This window comes from Bos grunniens, chromosome 11, assembly GCF_055505025.1.
Source record: "Bos grunniens cultivar Pamir isolate PY7600 chromosome 11, Bosgru_T2T1.0, whole genome shotgun sequence".
NCBI lineage: Eukaryota > Metazoa > Chordata > Mammalia > Artiodactyla > Bovidae > Bos > Bos grunniens.
In genome coordinates, this window is record NC_141175.1 from 24743362 (window position 1) to 24763090 (window position 19729).

At 41.4% G+C, this 19729-nt stretch overlaps 1 protein-coding gene across 4 annotated transcripts in view; it reads right to left on the reverse strand.

Annotated features, from left to right (window-relative positions):
- NBAS (NBAS subunit of NRZ tethering complex) overlaps nucleotides 1-19729 on the reverse strand; it is a 329576-nt gene that overhangs the window by 59492 nt on the left and 250355 nt on the right. For all 4 annotated transcript variants that reach the window (XM_086323557.1, XM_086323555.1, XM_086323556.1 and 1 more), the window contains 2 exons: nucleotides 3780-3998; nucleotides 20-222 (listed from right to left, as the gene is read on the reverse strand). In XM_086323557.1, the coding sequence (XP_086179683.1) occupies nucleotides 20-222; nucleotides 3780-3998 (422 nt within the window). The remainder of the gene's footprint in view (nucleotides 1-19; nucleotides 223-3779; nucleotides 3999-19729) is intronic.

Genomic DNA, 19729 nt, shown 5'->3' on the forward strand with positions numbered 1-19729 from the left:
TGACTATTTTATGGCTTACCTCAATGCAGAGACGATTTCTGTTACTGCACTCTGCACAATGTCCTTGGGCGAGATGTCAAGAGGGCCCACAGCCACCTCCAGCAGCTGCTGAATCATTCTTAGAGGCTGACCGTCTAAACACATGGCCACGGCTTGATTGTAAACTTTCTCTTTTTCTGACCGAGACAGATCATAGAGGTAACCGTATTTCTGCAGCATTTCCTGAAAACATGGGATTCAACATGTAACTATGAACTAGAAATTACATGAACAGAGTGAACTATACTCAGAAGACTCTCAAACCAAATACACTACAACCACAAACACCACACGGAGGAACACGTAGGGGAAGTTAAGAGCTTGGTTTCCAGAGCTACCAAGACCTGACTGTAAACCTTGCTTTACTGTGTACTAAGTAGTAAGCCACTGTGATCTCAATTTCCAGTGTCTATAAAATGAGAATGAGGACAATCAGTTCTTGTGAACAGAGGGTGTTGTAAACATTTAATAATACAAATATCAGACCTTTAGCACAATGTCAGGCACAAAGCAATGCTCATTAAATTTCTCTATTATTATTATTGTGCTATAAACACATAAGTTAAAATCTATTAAGTATCAACTATGTAAACCCAGGTATTGTATATGTTATATAATTTAATGTTTATAATTATCCTGATAGCTCAGTTGCTAAAGAATCTGCCGGCAACGCAGGAGACCCCGGTTTGATTCCTGGGTCAGGAAGATCCAGGGAAAAGGGATAGGCTACCCACTCCAGTATTCTTAGGTTTCCCTTGTGGCTCAGCTGGTTAAGAATCCACCTGTGATGCAAGAGACCTGGGTTTGATCCCTGAGTTGGAAAGATCCCCTGGAGGAGGGAAAGGCTACCCACTCCAGTATTCTTACCTGGAGAATTCCATGGACTGTATAGTCCGGTCACAAAGAGTCAGACGTGACTAAGCAACTTTCACTTTCATTTTTCTTTCAACTATCCCACAAGGAGCTCTAATTAGCTCCACTGTATCAGAAAGGAAGCTGAAAACCAAAGGTGTTATGCAACATGTCCACAAGTCACACAGTCGCCATTAATGGAGCTTGGGATTAGAATCCAAAGTTATGCTTTCCCCACCACATTCCCCCACTCCACACTGCCAGTCCCTTTTTGAAGATATTGTAAAAACTAACATGACAACAAATAATTTCAGAAATAGAACGGGCCTACCATCGTCCAGCACACAAAATGCGATCACTTGATGGTAACAACACTTTCTAACTTTCACAAGTGCTTCTGAATGTAACTGCTTTGTCTTTCAAACCTTAACTGGACATTTGATGATATCAAAGACTTACTATTAACATTTTTATTGGTAATGTAGTGGTAGTGGTAGTTACATTTAAATATATCTTTTAGAAATAGATATGGAAGGATTTGTGCATAAAATGAAAAGATGACTGGGTTTTTCTTTAAAATGACTCAGAGGAGTAAGGGTAGAAAGGAAATACATTGGTCATGTCTTGATAATGGTGAAAGCTGGGAGTTGAGCATATGAGCTTTCAGTTTACTATTCTTCTCATTGTGATACTTTCTGTATTTAAAAACAAACTACCTTTGAGTTAGGCAACAAAATTACTAGTATCCACAGTGAGACAAGAGAAAACTGAGGTTCCAATGGTCTGTGATTGAAGTTGCACTAACCTTCTTGAGTTTACAATATGGTCTTTCACTGAGTATATAATTAAAGAGGTTAAAATCAAAGCCTGCACTTAAAAGGGTCAATATATTTAAGATTGAAGGTTATTTTCAGCATTTGATCTAAAAGGTGCCTTAACAAAATCATACAATGTCAATTTAGGGACCAGAAGAGGCTCCTGTTAAGGACCATCCATGGCCTAACAACATTCGCAATCAGCTATTCCAAGTGTGCTCAGTCCCTCAGTTGTGTTCAACTCTTTTCAACCCCATGGACTGCAGCTCATAAGGCTCCTCTGTCTACAAAATTTTCCAGGCAAGAGTACTGGAATGGGTTGCCATTTCCTTCTCTAGGGATCTTCCCGACCCAGGAATTGAACCCGGGTCTCCTGCATTGCAGACAGAGTCTTTACCAACTGAGCTACAAGGGAAGCCCCTTAATTGTCAATATTTTTAATATTGTCAATAATTGTAATTATTGATTATACAACTGTAACCATCAGCAGAATAAAATCAAGATTGGTAAGGCCAATTTGCTTCCTATGAAGGCTTCTATATTGCTCATACCATTATTTAATATTATTTATTAGATAGGATAATAGGCACTAAAAAAAATACAAAAATGAAATAAAACTGAAATCAGGCTTTTGGATTCTTCCCATTATCTCCTGGATGAGGGGCTTGCATTTTTGAGTCTCATGTGTATTTTGAAGTATTCCATTTGTTTTGTATTTGGACTCCTCTCCACTGACTGATTTTTCTAGTCAGGAATATATATATTGTTTTACAAGCCAAGAATACAATTCATTAAACACATAAGGTTAAAAAAAAAAATAAAGCAGATCAGTGGCCACTTATAGGTTCATTCACTACAGCATTACAAAGCGAATGGACTATTTTTTACACACCTAAACACTGTTTTTACCTGGGTGAAAACCATTTATGTAGTGATTTGTCAACTTTTTAGCTATAGAAAGTGAAAGTGAGTCACTCAGTCATGTCCAACTCTTTGCAACACCATGGACTATGGGAATTCTCCAAGCCAGAATACTGGAGCGGGTAGCCTTTCCCTTCTCCAGGGGATGTTCCCAACCCAGGGATCAAACCCAGGTCTTCCACAATGCAGGCAGATTCTTTACCAGCTGAGCCACCAGGGAAGCCCAAGAATACTGGAGTGGGTAGCCTATCCCTTCTCCAGTGGATCTTCCAGACCCAGGAATCGAACTGGAGTTTCCTGCATTGCAGGTGGATTCTTTACCAACTGAGCTATGGAAAAGAATATTAAAATTCCCATGATGGTGAATACAGAAGAAAAGCTCCCAAGGCTACAGAGGGTTTCCTTATGCAATCCGAACCCTCTGGTCCCCAAACCTCATAGGGGCTCATGACTCCCATGAGGGGGCCTTTTGAGACTCCACTAGACCAGAGGGTCCCAACTAGAATGAACTAGGAACAACTTCATCAGCCAAAAAAGTCATGTCAAGAATAAATTATATTGGAAAATACACCAGAAAAACAGGATGAGGATACACATTCTTTAAAAAAAAAAAAAATTTCTGAGGCAGGTATGGATGGCTATTTCTGAATTTTTCTGAAAGTCAGGAGAAAAATTTATCATCATTCAATTGGAAAGCAAAACATCTCCCAGCTAGAAATAGAGCATGTTGTGTGTGTGTTGATTGCTCAGTCTCATCTGACTCTTTGTGACCCCATGGACTGTTGCCCTCCAGGCTCCTTTGTCCAAGGAATTCTTGAGGCCAGAATACTGGAGTGGATAGCCTTCAGAGGATCTTCTTCAGGGGATCTTCCCAACCCATGGATTGAACCCCGGTCTCCCATACTGCAGGGGGACTCTTTACCAGCTGAGCCACCAGGGAAGCCCATGGGACTGAGTCACTTTGCTGTACACCTGAAACACAATCCTGTAAATTAACTATATACTTCAACTTAAAAAACAGTTACTGAAAAAAAAGTCTGCAAGACTGAAAAGCCTATCACAACTATGAACATAGCTTTAAAAGACAAACGAAAGAACACACTGATATTATCCGAGTGTGTGAGCATACAGAACAAGTTTGCATTTCATTACCTGCTCACTGTTCTTCAGAGAAATGATGAAGCTGTGGTTGAGGGTTTCCAGGTGTGCCAGTGATTGCTCCAGATGATTCAAGGCATCTGCATAGGTCACCTGAGACCCACCAGCCTCCTCAGTGTCTTCTTCTAAGTTTCTTTTTCTTGGCTTTTCAATAAAATGTCTGACTGCCTTAATAGCCTTTCCAGTCATTTCTTTACGTGCTTCCAGAGACAGCTTTACCAACAATAACAAAAAGAGAGTGAGAGAGAGGAACTGAACAAAGGTAAGAATCACCCTATGTGTTACATGTGATGGATTTAGTAAAGTATTTGTGTGGTAGAGAGAACAAAAGTGAAATTTTAATACATAAACTTTAACGAATAGGACTTTTGCTATACTAGTTTTTCTTCCATGAAGAAAACAAAAATAGGGTGGTATCATTTGCACTATTAAATGCATAAATATAGCTTTTTTAAAAATGCTAATACCCAAAGCAGGTGGTGTCATGGTGAAACATATTCAAATAGATTACTGGTTACAGTGAAAAAATGAGGAGTCATTTCTATAACCAATTCTGATAATTTATTATAAGGAAATAATTCAAAAGAAGAAAATAGTATAGGCATGAAGATTTTAACTGGAATAAGAATATAAAAATACGACTTTAAAAGCAATCCAATTGATAGTAAGAGAAATGGTAACTAGCATATGACAAATCACTTGATAGAGTATATGCAGTCAGTAAGAGTTACAGTAAGAGTACAGCCATTATCACTGTTTGATTGTATCATTATCATAAAATGTTCAATTTTAGGAATCAGAAATCATAAAACTGTATCATGCTTACATTAAAATCTGAACTATACCTGTGCATGTGAAAAGTGAAAGTCGCTCAGTCGTGTCCGACTCTTTGCCACCCCATGGACTATACAGTCCATGGAATTCTCCAGGTAAGAATACTGGAGTGGGTAGCCTTTCCCTTCTCCAGGGGATCTTCCCAGCCCAGGGACTGAACCCAGGTCTCCTGCATTGCAGGCAGATTATTTACCATCTGAGCCACCAGAGAAGCCCAAAAGTGAAAGTGAAAGTGAATGTACCTGTGCCTGAAGACAACACACACACTAGTCGTGACCACTGTTGAAGTGTTGAGGCTACGAGCAATTCTGTTCTTGACTTTCCACATTTTCTATAATAACGTTATATTTACTCATTTACTCACCAGTTGCTTACTGAATTCGGATACGTGACAGTCACTATGATAGGCATGCAATGCTTATATTTTTTCTAATATTTAAAATGTTAAGTTCACTTGGCCTCAAAATACAAATTAAGTCTCAACTTAACCCGTTTTGATAGGCGCACCACATTCTTTGGAGCCACTCTGGGGCCTTTCATGCCCTGCTGGTTTGTGCTGCTCTGAAGCCAGATTTTAGTCGCCTGTCAACTGCTCAAGCACATTTTTACTAGAGCTGTAAGAGGCTTCTGTGTTGATTTAACAACAGCAACAACAACAGACAAAGCATCCTAGGACCAAACCTCACCTTCCTATTACTTCTTAAAATCAGTCATGTTGTGTCTGGTTATTCTGAAAGGTAGGCACAGGCGTCAAATACACAGCACTAACGACCCCAACAGGAGGCAAACCTCCCCTACCCTCCATCCCCAACAGCTGCCTCCAAGTCACTGCACATAAAATTAATGTTTTATAATAGATGGCTGGCGTTTTCTTAGCCTCTTATAGATATGCATGAAAGATATCTTTAGGAAGGCACTGTTTTCACTGCACTGTAACTGTCTGCAAATACAGCTTCAGAACAAGTTCTGCAACCCCAGCACCTATGACATAAAATCAGAAGCCACCAGTGACCAGCAAGGATCGGCTACAGTATTGTCTCTTCCCCTAAATAATCTGAGAATGCCTTTCTGTGACTAAGAAATACAAGATATCCTAGAACCCGTGTTTAGTTCAACAGACCTCCCTACGCCCCCAGTGATGTGGATGGAAAGACTGAGCCCCCCGGGAAGGTAGCTGATACATTTGGGTTCGTGTCGAGTGAGAGAGTGAAAGTCGGAATTCAGGTCCATGGTGACCAAGCCAGTGCTCCCCGTCACTGTCCACCATAGTCACTCGGTCATGTCGGCCTCGTCACAGGATCTGACTGGGTGAGCGAATAAAATCAAGACTTCACAGCCCCACTGGACCCTGTATGACTTGCACTCCAGCTCACCCCACCTCTCTAACCCAGTGTCCTCCTTTCTCCCACTCTCAGCCTACTCCTGAGACACTGACCTCCCTGCAGGCCCACACAGCCTTTCTGCTTGTCGGGCCCTCTGTCTGGAATGTTCTCCCAGGGATCCTCACACTCATTCCTCAGGACGTGGTGGAAAGGTCACATTATACATGCAGTCTCCCTGAGCACCGAGGAAGAGCGGGCACACCCTCCAACCTCACGGGGCCACCCTCTCCTCACCCTGCCTGGCTTTCTCCTCACCACTGGCATGCTGTGCTTCTACTTGCTGTGGTCTTCACTGCCGTCTCCCCAGAGCTCAGAACGGTGCCGCACACACAAGAAGTGTACTGAACATATAAAGGAATGAACGGATGAATGACAACATTTCAAAATGATAGAAGCATGAAAGCAGACTTGTGGAAGCAGGAAAGCTTATGACACGTGTATAACCACTAGTGAGCACTCAGACACAGCAGGAGTGGAAAGGGCCGGATAGAAAATGCTGGGCTTTGGAGGTCACTTACGGTCTCTGACGTGCACACTTTTGGTTGGCTGGCTACTTCTTAGAATCCTTTAAGGGCTGTAAAAACTAGCTTAGCTAAGGGCAGTACAAAACCGGCTGTGGGCTGAATTTGACCTATAGGCTACAATTGACTGACTCCCCAATCTAGAATATTAAAAAACTTTAGCTGGAAAGATGAACTGAGAATGTCTTGACTGCCAGGCTAGCTACAGAATCTGACCTGCAGGAGTTCAGGAGCCACTAAAGGCAATTGGTATTCTGAAGATAATTGCATGGGAACGTTTTAGTCGGTTTTTTAGTTTAAAAACACGTTGTAGATTTTTAAACGTGAAACTACAAGTATCTGAGAAAAACTGTCATCATTTCTCAAGCCTGCCTTTGCCTGTCCTTTCCAAATCAGTTCAGGGTTCACTCCTTTGAGATGCTGTCATTAACATCATCTCCTCCCTTATGTGTTCCTTTTAAAGCTCACCTGTATCAAAGAACCCATCTCACTGTTAAAATTGTCTGGTTACTCGTACATTTCCCCTGACTAAACAGTGTGACCCTTCAGGGAAGAAAATGTGCTTTTTAAAATCTCTGTACCCCTAGCCCTTAATACAATGTCTAGCACATTGTAGACAAACCGAAAATAGCTTCTAAATTACTCAACAACTCTGCTCAACATGAGGGTGTAGGGGAAGAACCTTTAAAAGTCCAATGAAATAGCATGTTCTCAACATGTCTCATGTCTCAAGAAATTTGTGGTCCAGAATGCGCCCAAAGGCTCCCTAGTGTCTTATTCCTATAAGATGGCCTCAAAAGACTAAAATTTATAAGGACATTTTCAAGAACTTGAAACAAAACCTCAGGACTAGATGTATGTTGTCGGGACAAAGCCAGTCAGTGGCAATCAGAAGTCACGCAGGAAAAGGCAGCAGGATGTTAGACACTGGACATTAGGCAGCGAGGCTTTTGAGTTTATTCATGGACAGCCACCCAGTGAAGGTGCTGGACATCTGGCCCCGGGCTGGGTGCTGGTGACACAGACAAAATGAGATCAGGTCCCTGTCCCGGGGGATGCTACATTCTAGCTGGAAAGACAGAGAGAGAAATGGCATTGCAAGGAGGCAGGATCCTTCTTCAAGTGCAGTGGGCTAAACAGGACCTGCTGATGAGGACCTCCGAGGGGCAGTCTGTCTGGACAGGAAGGGAAGGGCTGGGGGGCGGGGGAGTGGGCAGGAAGGTTTGCTGAGGGATTCTGTCTCTAAAGGGAGTCCTCAGGGGTGAGGAGGCATTAAGATGGGAAAGGAAGAACTTCAAGAGGTCCCCAGGTTAAAGGGGGTTGGGGGGATGCTGGGGTAAATGGATGCGACATGGCCTGGATGCCGAGTGCAAGTAAAGGCCCATCAGAGCCTGAAAGAGGGAGAAGGAGCGGGCCAGCACAAAGGGCACGTGTGCTGGGCGAGAGGGCAGCTCTCTGTCACACTCGTGCCTGGGAAGGCGTGCAAGGAAGGAGCTGACACGGAAGAAGGACACAATCAGTGCTGTCGCGTCATGAATGGCTTGATTCAAAATTCACCAAGACAACTTCCCTTGTGTGCAGGGACCTTAAGGCTGATGAAATCTCACCAAGCAGATACTATTTTTCTCTTTTAAAAATGAATATAGTGTGACTTTCAGATAAGGTGGATATTTATAAAATGACAGGTGCCTTAGGAAAAGCCAGATGCTACCTACAGAGTCAGGGTGGGAAAGCCAGGCTTTATCTACCATTCACATTGCTAACATCAACTGTATTAACTAATGGAAAAGTCACAAGTGAATTATTTCACTCACACTTTGGTTTTAACATCACAGTTAATTTGAGAGACTGAAAACATTTTCTTTGACTAATACAGGATAGAGAGCTATCCGTTCTTTCTGGGTTCTATGTAAAATCTCGCTCCACTTTTCTTTCATCTCCTTTTCAAGCACAGACACTCCAGTGCTTACCATGTGCTGGGCCTAGTTTTGGCACAGGAGATACAAAAGGAAATTAAAACACAATCTCTACCTTAAAAGAACATCCATCCTAATGGAAAAACCAAACACAAAAATAAGTATTCATAAAACGTGACAGAAATATAAACTAACTATGCAGGTGCAAGAAAAAGTATCTGTCTTAGAAAGGCAAGAAAGTCTTTACAAAGGAGGTGGCACCTAAGCCAGGACTTGAAGGATGAGCGAGGATTCCTGTGAAGAAGAGGGTGAGGTGACCTTGCAACATGGGGAATTTGTTGTTGTCCAGTCACTAAGTCGTATTCGACTCTTTGCGACCCCATGGACTGCAGCACGCCAGGCTTCCCTGTCCTTCGCTGTCTCCTGGAGTTTGCTCAAACTCATGTCCATTGACTCTATGAGGCCATCCAACCATCTCATCCTCTGTTCCCCTCCTCTCCTGCCCTCAATCTTTCCCAGCACCAGAGTCTTTTCTGGTGAGTCAGCTCTTGGCATCAGGTGGCCAAAGCTTCCAAACATTTCTGCCCAAGACCTGCACACTGTGTGCATCAAATCTCAATGTCAGAATATATGCGTGGGCATGTATGCATGTATTAAAAGCCAAAGTTTCATGAAACAATTTACCCCCTACTGTGCTGCTGCTAAGTCGCTTCAGTCGTGTCCGACTCTGTGTGACCCCATAGATGGCAGCCCTTCAGGCTCCCCCATCCCTGGGATTCTCCAGGCAAGAACACTGGAGTGGGCTGCCATTTCCTTCTCCAATGCATGAAAGTGAAAAGTGAAAGTGAAGTCGCTCAGTCGTGTCCGACCCTCAGTGACTCCATGGACTGCAGCCTTCCAGGCTCCTCCGTCCATGGGATTTTCCAGGCAAGAGTATGCAGTGGGGTGCCATTGCCTTCTCCGAGTTTACAAGCTATTCAAACATAAAAATAAGGATGCAGGTGAATTTTGCTCCTCTGCTTTAACTGTCAATTGCTTATATAATAAAAATGAATCATGGAGGATACAGAGGCCACTTTTTCTTTGCCTTTTCCCTTATGGAATAATCACAGTAATACTATCATTCTTCAGCAAAGTGTAAATGGCCCTATCTTTTGTACTGTTTACTTTCAGCACTGACATAGCTAATACATCCCTAAGTTCTTCAACAACTTGAAGGTCACCTTTATCCTAATGAAGAGGGCCATGAAGAATGTTAGAAACGAGATGTTCCTGCAATCAGTAGTGAAGGTTCCTGTCCACTGGGGCTGTGAAAGCATTCATTCACATTTTCCATTTAAAAATCTTTTCCTATCAAATGCATGCATGGGATACATAACACAAACTGTTATTATTAAGAGCATTTTAAGTAGATCTAATGAGTTTATGTCAAAATCAAGAGTAAGTATGAAAATCTAGATCTTATTCTAACTCTTACAACTATGTTGGATCATTCAAAACCAAACTGAACTGTTGCTAGATGTTTGAAACTGGGCTGAAAGGAATTCAAATGTCATTTTTAGATGTTCTAGGTGACAGTAAACAGAAAGAGGGATAAAGAAAAGCAGAAGGGGAACTGACTGTACTGAGCACCTACTGACACCAAGATCTTTATTCTTGCTATTTTATTTAATCTTCACAGTGTTTATTCAAGGTGTCCGTTACAGATACTGTGCTTGTCTCCCTTACGTCCACTTCATACCTTGTCTAGTAAATGCTGACCATGTCATGGCCATGGGACTGACTCAGGGCTGCCTAGGGTTAGTGCTGATGGAGTCAGACCATTCACAGTAATCCCATACCTCTCACCACAGTGGTTAGTTCAGGTGGTCGGGCCGACTGACGACCAAAAGCCACAGGAATCTGTTCAGGGGTGATGTAACCCCTGAATGAGAGGCTCAGGTTTTCTTTTCTATACGCACGTGGAGCTTTCTTACTCTACCTGCTGTGTATCGATTAGGAAGTGATGTAGCCTGTTTCCATCATTCAGTGCACTGAAGCAAAGAGCCTGAGGGTGAAACTAACACCACAGACAACACAGAAAAGAGACAGAAACTGGCTTGTTGATGACCACTCATTGTTGAATCACCCAACCCCAAAGTCAGCCCCACCTCTGAGCTTTTGAGTTACATAAGCCAGGAAATTTTCTGCTCAGTTAAGCTAATTTAATTGGATTTTCACTTGTGTCTAAAAACATTCTAAAATTAATCTATATTTATATAGGAGCAATTATTATTCCCCATTATGTAGAGGAGAAAACTCAAGAGTCATTTCCCCAAGGTCGAGCTTGATGAGAAATCAGGAAGGTCTAACTATAAACCTGTCTCTCTATTCATCACCATGCTGCCACTCAAAGAACTTCACAACGTGTCTAAGATTCACCAGGATTTAATTTGATATGATGAAAGGCCACAATATTTGGTTCAATTCACTTCAGTCGCTCAGTCGTGTCAGACTCTTTGCAACCCCATGAACCGCAGCACGCCAGACCTCCCTGGCCATCACCAACTCCCGGAATCCACTCAAACCCATGTCCATTGTGTCGGTGATGCCATCCAACCATCTCATCCTCTGTCGTCCCCTTCTCCTCCTGCCCTCAATCTTTCCCAGCTTCAGGGTCTTTTCAAATGAGTCAGCTCTCTGCATCAGGTGGCCAAAGTATTGGAGTTTCAGCTTCAACAACAGTCCTTCCAATGAACACCCAGGAATGATCTCCTTTAGGATGGACTGGTTGGATTTCCTTGCAGTCCAAGGGACTCTCAAGAGTCTTCTCTAACACCACACTTCAAAAGCATCAATTCTTCAGTGCTCAGCTTTCTTTATAGTCCAACTCTCACATCCATACATGAACACTGGAAAAACCATAGCCTTGACTAGACAGACCTTTGTTGGCAAAGTAATGTCTCTGCTTTTTAATATGCTGCCTAGGTTGGTCATATCTTTCCTTCCAAGGAGTAAGCATCTTTTAATTTCATGGCTGAAATCACCATCCACAGTGATTTTGGAGCCCCCAAAATAAAGTCTGACACTGTTTCCACTGTTTCCCCATCTATTTGCCATGAAGTGATGGGACCGGATGCCATGATATTAGTTTTCTGTATGTTGAGCTTTAAGCCAACTTTTTCACTCTCCTCTTTCACTTTCATCAAGAGGCTCTTTAGTTCTTCTTCACTTTCTGCCATAAGGGTGATGTCATCTGAATATCTGAGGTTATTGATATTTCTCCTGGCAATCTTGATTCCAGCTTGTGCTTCCTCCAGTCCAGCGTTTCTCATGATGTACTCTGCATATAAGTTAAATAAGCAGGGTGACAATATCCAGTCTGTTGTTCCATGTCCAGTTCTAACTGTTGCTTCCTGACCTGCATACAGATTTCTCAAGAGGCAGATCAGGTGCTCTGGGATTCCCATCTCTTTCAGAATTTTCCACAGTTTATTGTATCCACACAGTCAAAGGCTTTGGCATAGTCAATAAAGCAGAAATAGATGTTTTTCTGGAACTCTCTTGCTTTTTCCATGATCCAGAGGATGTTGGCAATTTGATCCCTGGTTCCTCTGCCTTTTCTAAAACCAGCTTGAGCATCTGGAAGTTCACAGTTCACGTATTGCTGAAGCCTGGCTTGGAGAATTTTGAGCATTACTTTACTAGCGTGTGAGATGAGTGCAATTGTGTGGTAGTTTGAGCACTCTTTGGCATTACCTTTCTTTGGCATTGGAATGAAAACTGACATTTTCCAGTCCTGTGGCCACTGATGAGATTTCCAAATTTGTTGACGTATTGGGTGCAGCACATTCACAGCATCATCTTTTAGAATTTGAAATAGCTCAAATGGAATTCCATCGCCTCCACTAGCCTTGTTCGTAGTGATGCTTCCTAAGGCCCACCTGACTTCACATTCCAGGATGTCCGGCTCTAGGTGAGTGGGAGTGATTACACCTTCATGATTATCTGGCTCATGAAGATCTTTTTTTGTACAGATTTTCTGTGTATTCTTGCCACCTCTTAACATCTTCTGCTTCTGTTAGGCCAGGGAATGGCAAACCACTTCAGTATTCTTGCCTTGAGAACCCCATGAACAGTATGAAAAGGCAAAAAGATACGACATTGAGAGATGAACTCCCCAGGTCAGTAGGTGCCCAATATGCTACTGGAGATCAGTGGAGAAATAATTCCAGAAAGAATGAAGGGATGGCCACAATATTAATGGAGGGAATTTTCCAGATTTTCCAGGGTCAGTGTTAATTTAAAAGTGTTTTACTCTGTTCTCCTCATGGAAATTTTGTCATTTGATAAGTGGCATCAATTCATCATAGTCTTCCCCACATATGGGTGGAATGAAAAACTCGCTCATGAGATGACATACGCTAGGCAGAAAGCTGGTTATACTATGATTAAGGAACTCGCTATGTGATTCAGTGACCAAAAGGTTAAATAGCATCCTCAAAGAATGTTTACAGAAATGCATTATGAAAGCAGAGATATAGCACACATGCCTGCATTACAGTAATTAGCACAAACTGAGTCACTCTCGTGTCCATCTTCATCTCTCCCATAAAATACCACACTGGCCTTCACACTGGAGTTTTCCTGTGTCCAAGCTGGTGCCCTCTGTTTCTTTCTCTGATCATCACCAAGGTGATCTTTCTAAAGCAAGAATCTGAGAATGTCACTATCCAGCCTAAAATTTACGTCTAATAGGTCCATTCTCAGGATAGTCTAAAACCTTTAGCCAGGTAAGCATTCATTCATTACCAGGCTCTTTCTTCTCTCTGTAGCCTCATCAAGATACTTCTATCTATATCATATGTCTTGTAGTCAACTGAAGGCACTAGATTATCCCATGCCTGTACCAAACTGCCACATCTACCTGGCATGCCCCTCCTCTTTTAATTTTTCCCTGCATGACCAACACCCTCATTTATTAAGACTGGACTCAAATACCTCATCTACTATGAGGCCTTTCCTGGGTGGTCCCATCAACTAACTGTTAACCATTTTGAACTCACTGCTACCACATTACAAGTCATCAATCATATCAATTCTGAATCCTTCACTACTATATTTGTTTACCATCTCCATCTGTGAAAAGTTCCCCCTGATGGTAGGCAGAAACAACCAGCATCCTGAGATGGATGCAATTAGACAGGGATCTTCCTTTGGGTACCATTACTTGAAAAGCTTTTGGCACCAGCCAAGTGGAGAGGGCATGACTTTCCATTATAAATCCCTTTACTGCCCAGGCAAGAGAAAGTATTCATAAAATGGCAATTAGAAGATAAATCTGCTTATAAGTTTAAAAGGTACTTAATAAATGAGAGAAGGGATCATAGGATGAACAAAGAATGGAGGAGGAGAGGGGGACCCACATCACTGAAGATTTATGGTTGAACAACGAAAAATTCAGAACCCTGAAGTCAGCCAGGCAGAGAATAACATTTCAGCAGGGAGGTAATTTTTGGATTTTTTGCCTTTCTTTTTTTTCCTAAATGTTAAAATACACTTTGGTATTTGCTGTACATTATTCTAAGATTGCTGATTTATTCTTCTGTCTTCCCCAGGACGTCCACCCCCTGTGAATTTAGAGCCCACAAGCCTCCCAGGAAGGAGTGTGTACTCTTTCTTGTGCTTTATTCATGGAGAAGCCTGCAAGGGCTGCGGAAACACAGCAGCTGAGTGCCTGCCAGACTCCTCCTCAGCAACAGAGGCATCATCATTTATGATTGGATGGCGAACATGGTCTTTCAGCCAATTTTCAATCTTACTAAATTATTACCATAGCCAATTTGAAATAATTTCCAAGCACAAACAGAGAATGAGTTTTCAGCTTGCCAGTCAAGCCAATAATCACGAGTACCCAAGATGGGCTTTTGCAGCCAAATTTCTCAGTCGAGGGAGGCCGTGGGAAGCAAGATTTGGGGAGCAGGCCTATCGACGAATCCTGACTTGGTCACATCTAGCTCATGAGACATAGTCTCATGAGCAGTCTCATGGAGCAGTCATTTAACATCCTTTAGCTTTAATTTTCTTATCTCTTAAAATGATGATAAAAGTATTTATTTCACAGAGGTGGCAGGACAATTCACAGAGTAACATTACAATAAATACCACCTTCCCCTTCTTATAGTATCTTATTTGAGGGCTGGAGGTGAAGAGGAAAACGGTTAATCCACATCCGTTGTTAGCCTAGATGACTATGAAAGACTTTTGGAAGAAAACATTAGTCCCTCTTATTGTTACAGGGTGATGTTGACAGACACTCTAAGGGCCAATTCTCAGGCTGCTTCTTCTACAGGTCACAATACACAGAGTGGATGCCATACCCACAATCCCTCCTTGAGGAAGCAGCCAAACGGGCCTGTTAAACATAGGCTGTCTGCTTGGCAACAAAACTCTTCTGAATCTGACCACAGCTATATTCCTAGCACTGAGAACAATTTCTGATACACAGGAGGCACTGATGGTGTTTTTTCAGTCTTGGATAACAAATAACCCAAATTTAGAAGCTTAAAACATTGATTATCTCACAGTTCCTGTGATTCATGAATCTGGTATGGTTTAGCTAGGTGCCTCTCTGGATTAAGATCTTTCACGAGGCTAGAAATGAACCACTGGTCAGTCCTGCGGTTTCATCAGGTCGCTTGGTTGGGTGGCAGGAGATGCATAACCACAGTTACTCCATGGTGACTGGCATGCTTGGTCTCGCCATCTGGGGCTCTTCACAACAAGGTACATCGGTTCCCCAAGAGTGCATGACCCAAGGAGGGGGGACGGCACCCAAGAAGGAAGCCACGGTCTTGTCAGAACTCACTTTGTAAAGGGCATCCTGTCACTTTTGCTGTACATATTCTGCTTGTTAAAAGTGAATTAAGTCAGTCCAGTCCACACTCAAAGGGAGGAGATCACACAGGGGATTCAACACTGGAAGGTCAAGATCATGAAGGGTCATCGCACAGGCTGTCTTTCCCAGCCTATTCACTGACTCAAAAAACATCTGGTCAATGAATGAACAAAGTAGCCAATGATGCCTACTTGAAGAGATCCTGTGCCAAATAGGAAAACCAGACCGACTTCTAGGGAACTTTGTGGATTTTTCACTTTTCATAAATGGAAAAAGCGCAAGTGGGCAAATAATCAACTTTGGAAGCGTAAAGACGACATAAGACTTTTACCAGGCCAGCCTTTCTTTTCCTTAGAGTCTTGTAACAGGTCATTTTTCATAGGACTGTCTATGTTTTATTTATGAATAAGTTATATTACATCATATTATGCTTCAAAAACTATTGTCTATCCTTTGAGTATTCTACCTGCTCCCTTTATTCTGTGCCTTTGACAATCACATGGGAAAGACAATTTTTTTTTAGAGTTGCTCCTTTTTGCTTATCTCCTAAGCTCCTGGCTTTCTGCATTTTCGTCAAGATAGGATATGCTTATCAAACAAAACTCTCACCTTGGAAAATAGAAGAAAATGGTGCCTTAAATGAAAAGGCATTTAAGAACAGGAATGGAAGGATAATGTTTACAACTGTAATAATACATACAATCTAGCTGAAGGTCAGATGAGAGCAATATATATTGCACATTTAAAAACCCTGAAATAATCACTACTATGTAGCATTAGTAACAAATATATGCCTGGAATATAGAAGGCATTCAATAAACATTTACTGATTATCTCTTCCTTTGAACACACGGCATTTATTAATATCCTTAATGATACTTCTTATATTAAATTATAAATTCATTTGATATGTATTCATACATTTATCCCAATCAACTGTGAGCTTCAAAAGGGCAAGGAGCTTGGCAGTCTTTATTTAAACCTGTTTACAGCACCTAGAACAACGGTACTGAAAATGTGCTCACATAAACAGTTTCTGAATGTATCTGGAATGGATAAAGTCACTCAGTTTGAAATCAAATAAGTCAAATGCTGACTACATCAAAACCAAAGATAAATAGGCAAAATACTGATGAGATTATAGGAGGAAAAAGTATGAGTTAACATTCAGTCACCCTGTAAAAGTGAGTAAACGTAACGCTTTACAGCCAAGTTTGCTAAGTCACTTCACTCGTGTCCAACTCTGCGACCCCATGGACTGTGGCCCACAAGGCTTCTCAATCCATGGGATTCTCCAGACAGGAACACTGGAGTGGGCTGCCATTTTGTTCTCCAATAGTCAAGTTCAGTATGATTATAAAATAGCAACAACAAACACCATTAAAATTTAGGGGGGAAATGGACAGCATATGCATATGCCTGATGCGTACAGCTGACTGATCTTCGACAAAGAAACAAAGGCAATACAATGGAGCAAAGACAGTTTTTTCAACAAATGGTGCTGGAACCACTGGACATGCACATGCCAAAAACAGGAAGGAAAAAAATCAATCTAAACCCGGACCTACATCTTTCACAAAAATTAACTACAAATGGACCTTATACTTAAGCGTAAAACACACAACTAAAAACTTTTAAGAGATCACATAGGAGAAAATCTAGACGACCTGAGTAGGGATATGAGTTTTCAGATATAACACCAAAGACATAATCCATAGAAATAGTTGATAACTAGACTTTACTAAAATTAAAAACTTTTGCTCTGAGAAATAACAATGTTGAGAAAGTGAGAGACATGCTACAGATGGGAAGAAAATATTTGCAAAAGACACATCTGATAAACTACTGTTAGATAAAATATACAAAGAACTCTTAAAACAACAATAAGAAAACAAGCCAGTTAAAAAATGGGCCAAGGACTTTAAAACACATCTCACCAAAGAATATATACAGATGGCAAATAAACATGTAAGAAGATACTGGCTATCATATATCCTCAGGGAAATGTAAATTAAAACACCAGTGAGATACCACTACACACAGATCAGAATGGCCAAAATCTAGAACTCTGACACCATCAAATGCTGGCTAGGATGTGGAGAAACAAGAACTCTCATTCATTGCTGGTGGGAATGCAAAATGGTACAGTCACTTTGGAAGACAGTTTGGAAGTTTCTTACAAAATTAAACACACTCTTACCATATAATTGTACTCCTTGGTATTTATCCAAAGGAGCAGAAAACTTACATCCACAAAGAAACCTACACATTAATGTTTACAAGAGCTCTAATCATAACTGCCAAAACTTAAGAAATGACCACATGTCCTGTGGTAGGTGATCGGATAAATAAACCAGTATATCCACACAATGGGATATTATTCAGCATTAAAAAGAAATAAACTATCATGCCATGAAAAGAAACAGAGAATCTCAAACGCGTATTACTAAGTGAAAGAAGCCATTCTGAAGAGGCTATGGAGCTTATGACTATATGTAGCTATAGTCTATATAAAAGCATAGCAAAAATATGGACACGGTAAAAAGATCAATGGTTGCCAGGGGTTTGGGCGGGGGTCATGAATAGGGAGAACACAGAGGATTTTTAGGGCAGTGAAAATACTCTGATATTCAATGTGGTTAGATAATAATGTCACTATGCATCTGTCCGCACCTACAGAAAGAACAACACTAAGGTGAACAGTAAGGTGAACTATGGGCTTTGGGTGACGATGATGTGTCAATGTAGGTTTATCAATTAAAAAAAAAGTATCTCCTAATGAGGGATCTTGAAAGTGGGGGAGATTATACATATATAGGGGCAGGAACAACTAGGAAACCTCTGTACCTTCCTCTTAATTTTGTTGTGAACCAAAACTGCTCTAAAAAATAGTCCTAAAAAATATGAGAAAGGAACTTTTCATTCAGAAAAGGATGGTCAGAAACAGTGTCTTCTGAGACAAACATGCATTTGACATGCATCCTTTCAATTTAAAAAAATTATGAAGATCAAAAGATCTTCATTCACTGTTGTAATGTATACACAAAGATCAATGTGGACATATACACACACTGCTGCTGCTAAGTCACTTCAGTCGTGTCCGACTCTGTGCGACCCCATAGACGGCAGCCCAACAGGCTCCCCCGTCCCTGGGATTCTTCAGGCAAGAATACTGGAGTGGGTTGCCATTTCCTTCTCCAATGCTTGAAAGTGAAAAGTGAGAGTGAAGTTGCTCAGTTGTGTCTGACTCCTAGCGACCCCATGGACTGCAGCCCACCAGGCTCCTCCATCCATGGGAGTTTCCAGGCAAGAGTACTGGAGTGGGGTGCCACTGTCTTCTCCATATACACACACACACACAGCAGTAATTAGAAAGACATGCATGTAGTTTCTTTGGCTTTAAAGTTAGTATGTTTGATCTTAAATAAACTAAGATCCACTGACTTACATATAAGAAAGTATGTATGCATTATGGAACTACATCAGCTTTAAGGGTTTGGTTTTTTTCCAATACTTTTTACCATTTTTCCATTTTGGTATTAAAAAAAAAAAAAAAAGCTGATGTAGTGCCATAATGCATACATACTTTCTTATATGTAAGACAGTGGATCCTAGTTGATTTAAGATCAAACATACTAACTTTAAAGTCAAAGAAACTAAATGGCATGGACCTAACAGAAGCAGAAGATATTAAGAAGAGGTGGCAAGAATACACAGAAGAACTGTACAAAAAAAGATCTTCACGACCCTGATAATCACGATGGTGTCATCACTCACCTAGAGCCAGACATCCTGGAATGTGAAGTCAAGTGGGCCTTAGAAAGCATCTCTACGAACAAAACTAGTGGAGGCGATGAATTCCAGTTGAGCTATTTCAAATCCTGAAAAATGATGCTGTGAATGTGCTGCACTCAATATGTCAGCAAATTTGGAAAATTCAGCAGTTCCCACAGGACTGGAAAAGGTCAGTTTTCATTCCAATCCCAAAGAAAACTAATGCCAAAGAATGCCCAAACTACTGCACAATTGCACTCATCTCACATACTAGTAATGCTCAAAATTCTCCAAGCCAGGCTTCAGCAATATGTGAACCGTGAACTTCCAGATGTTCAAGCTGGTTTTAGAAAAGGCAGAGGAACCAGAGACCAAATTGCCAACATCTGCTGGATCATCAAAAAAGCAAGAGAGTTCCAGAAAAACATCTATTTCTGCTTTATTGACTATGCCAAAGCCTTCGACTGTGTGGATCACAATAAACTGTGGAAAATTCTGAAAGAGATGGGAATCCCAGACCACCTGAGCTGCCTCTTGAGAAACCTGTATGCAGGTCAGGAAGCAACAGTTAGAACTGGACATGGAACAACAGACTGGTTCCAAATAGGAAAAGGAGTACATCAAGGCTGGATATTGTCAC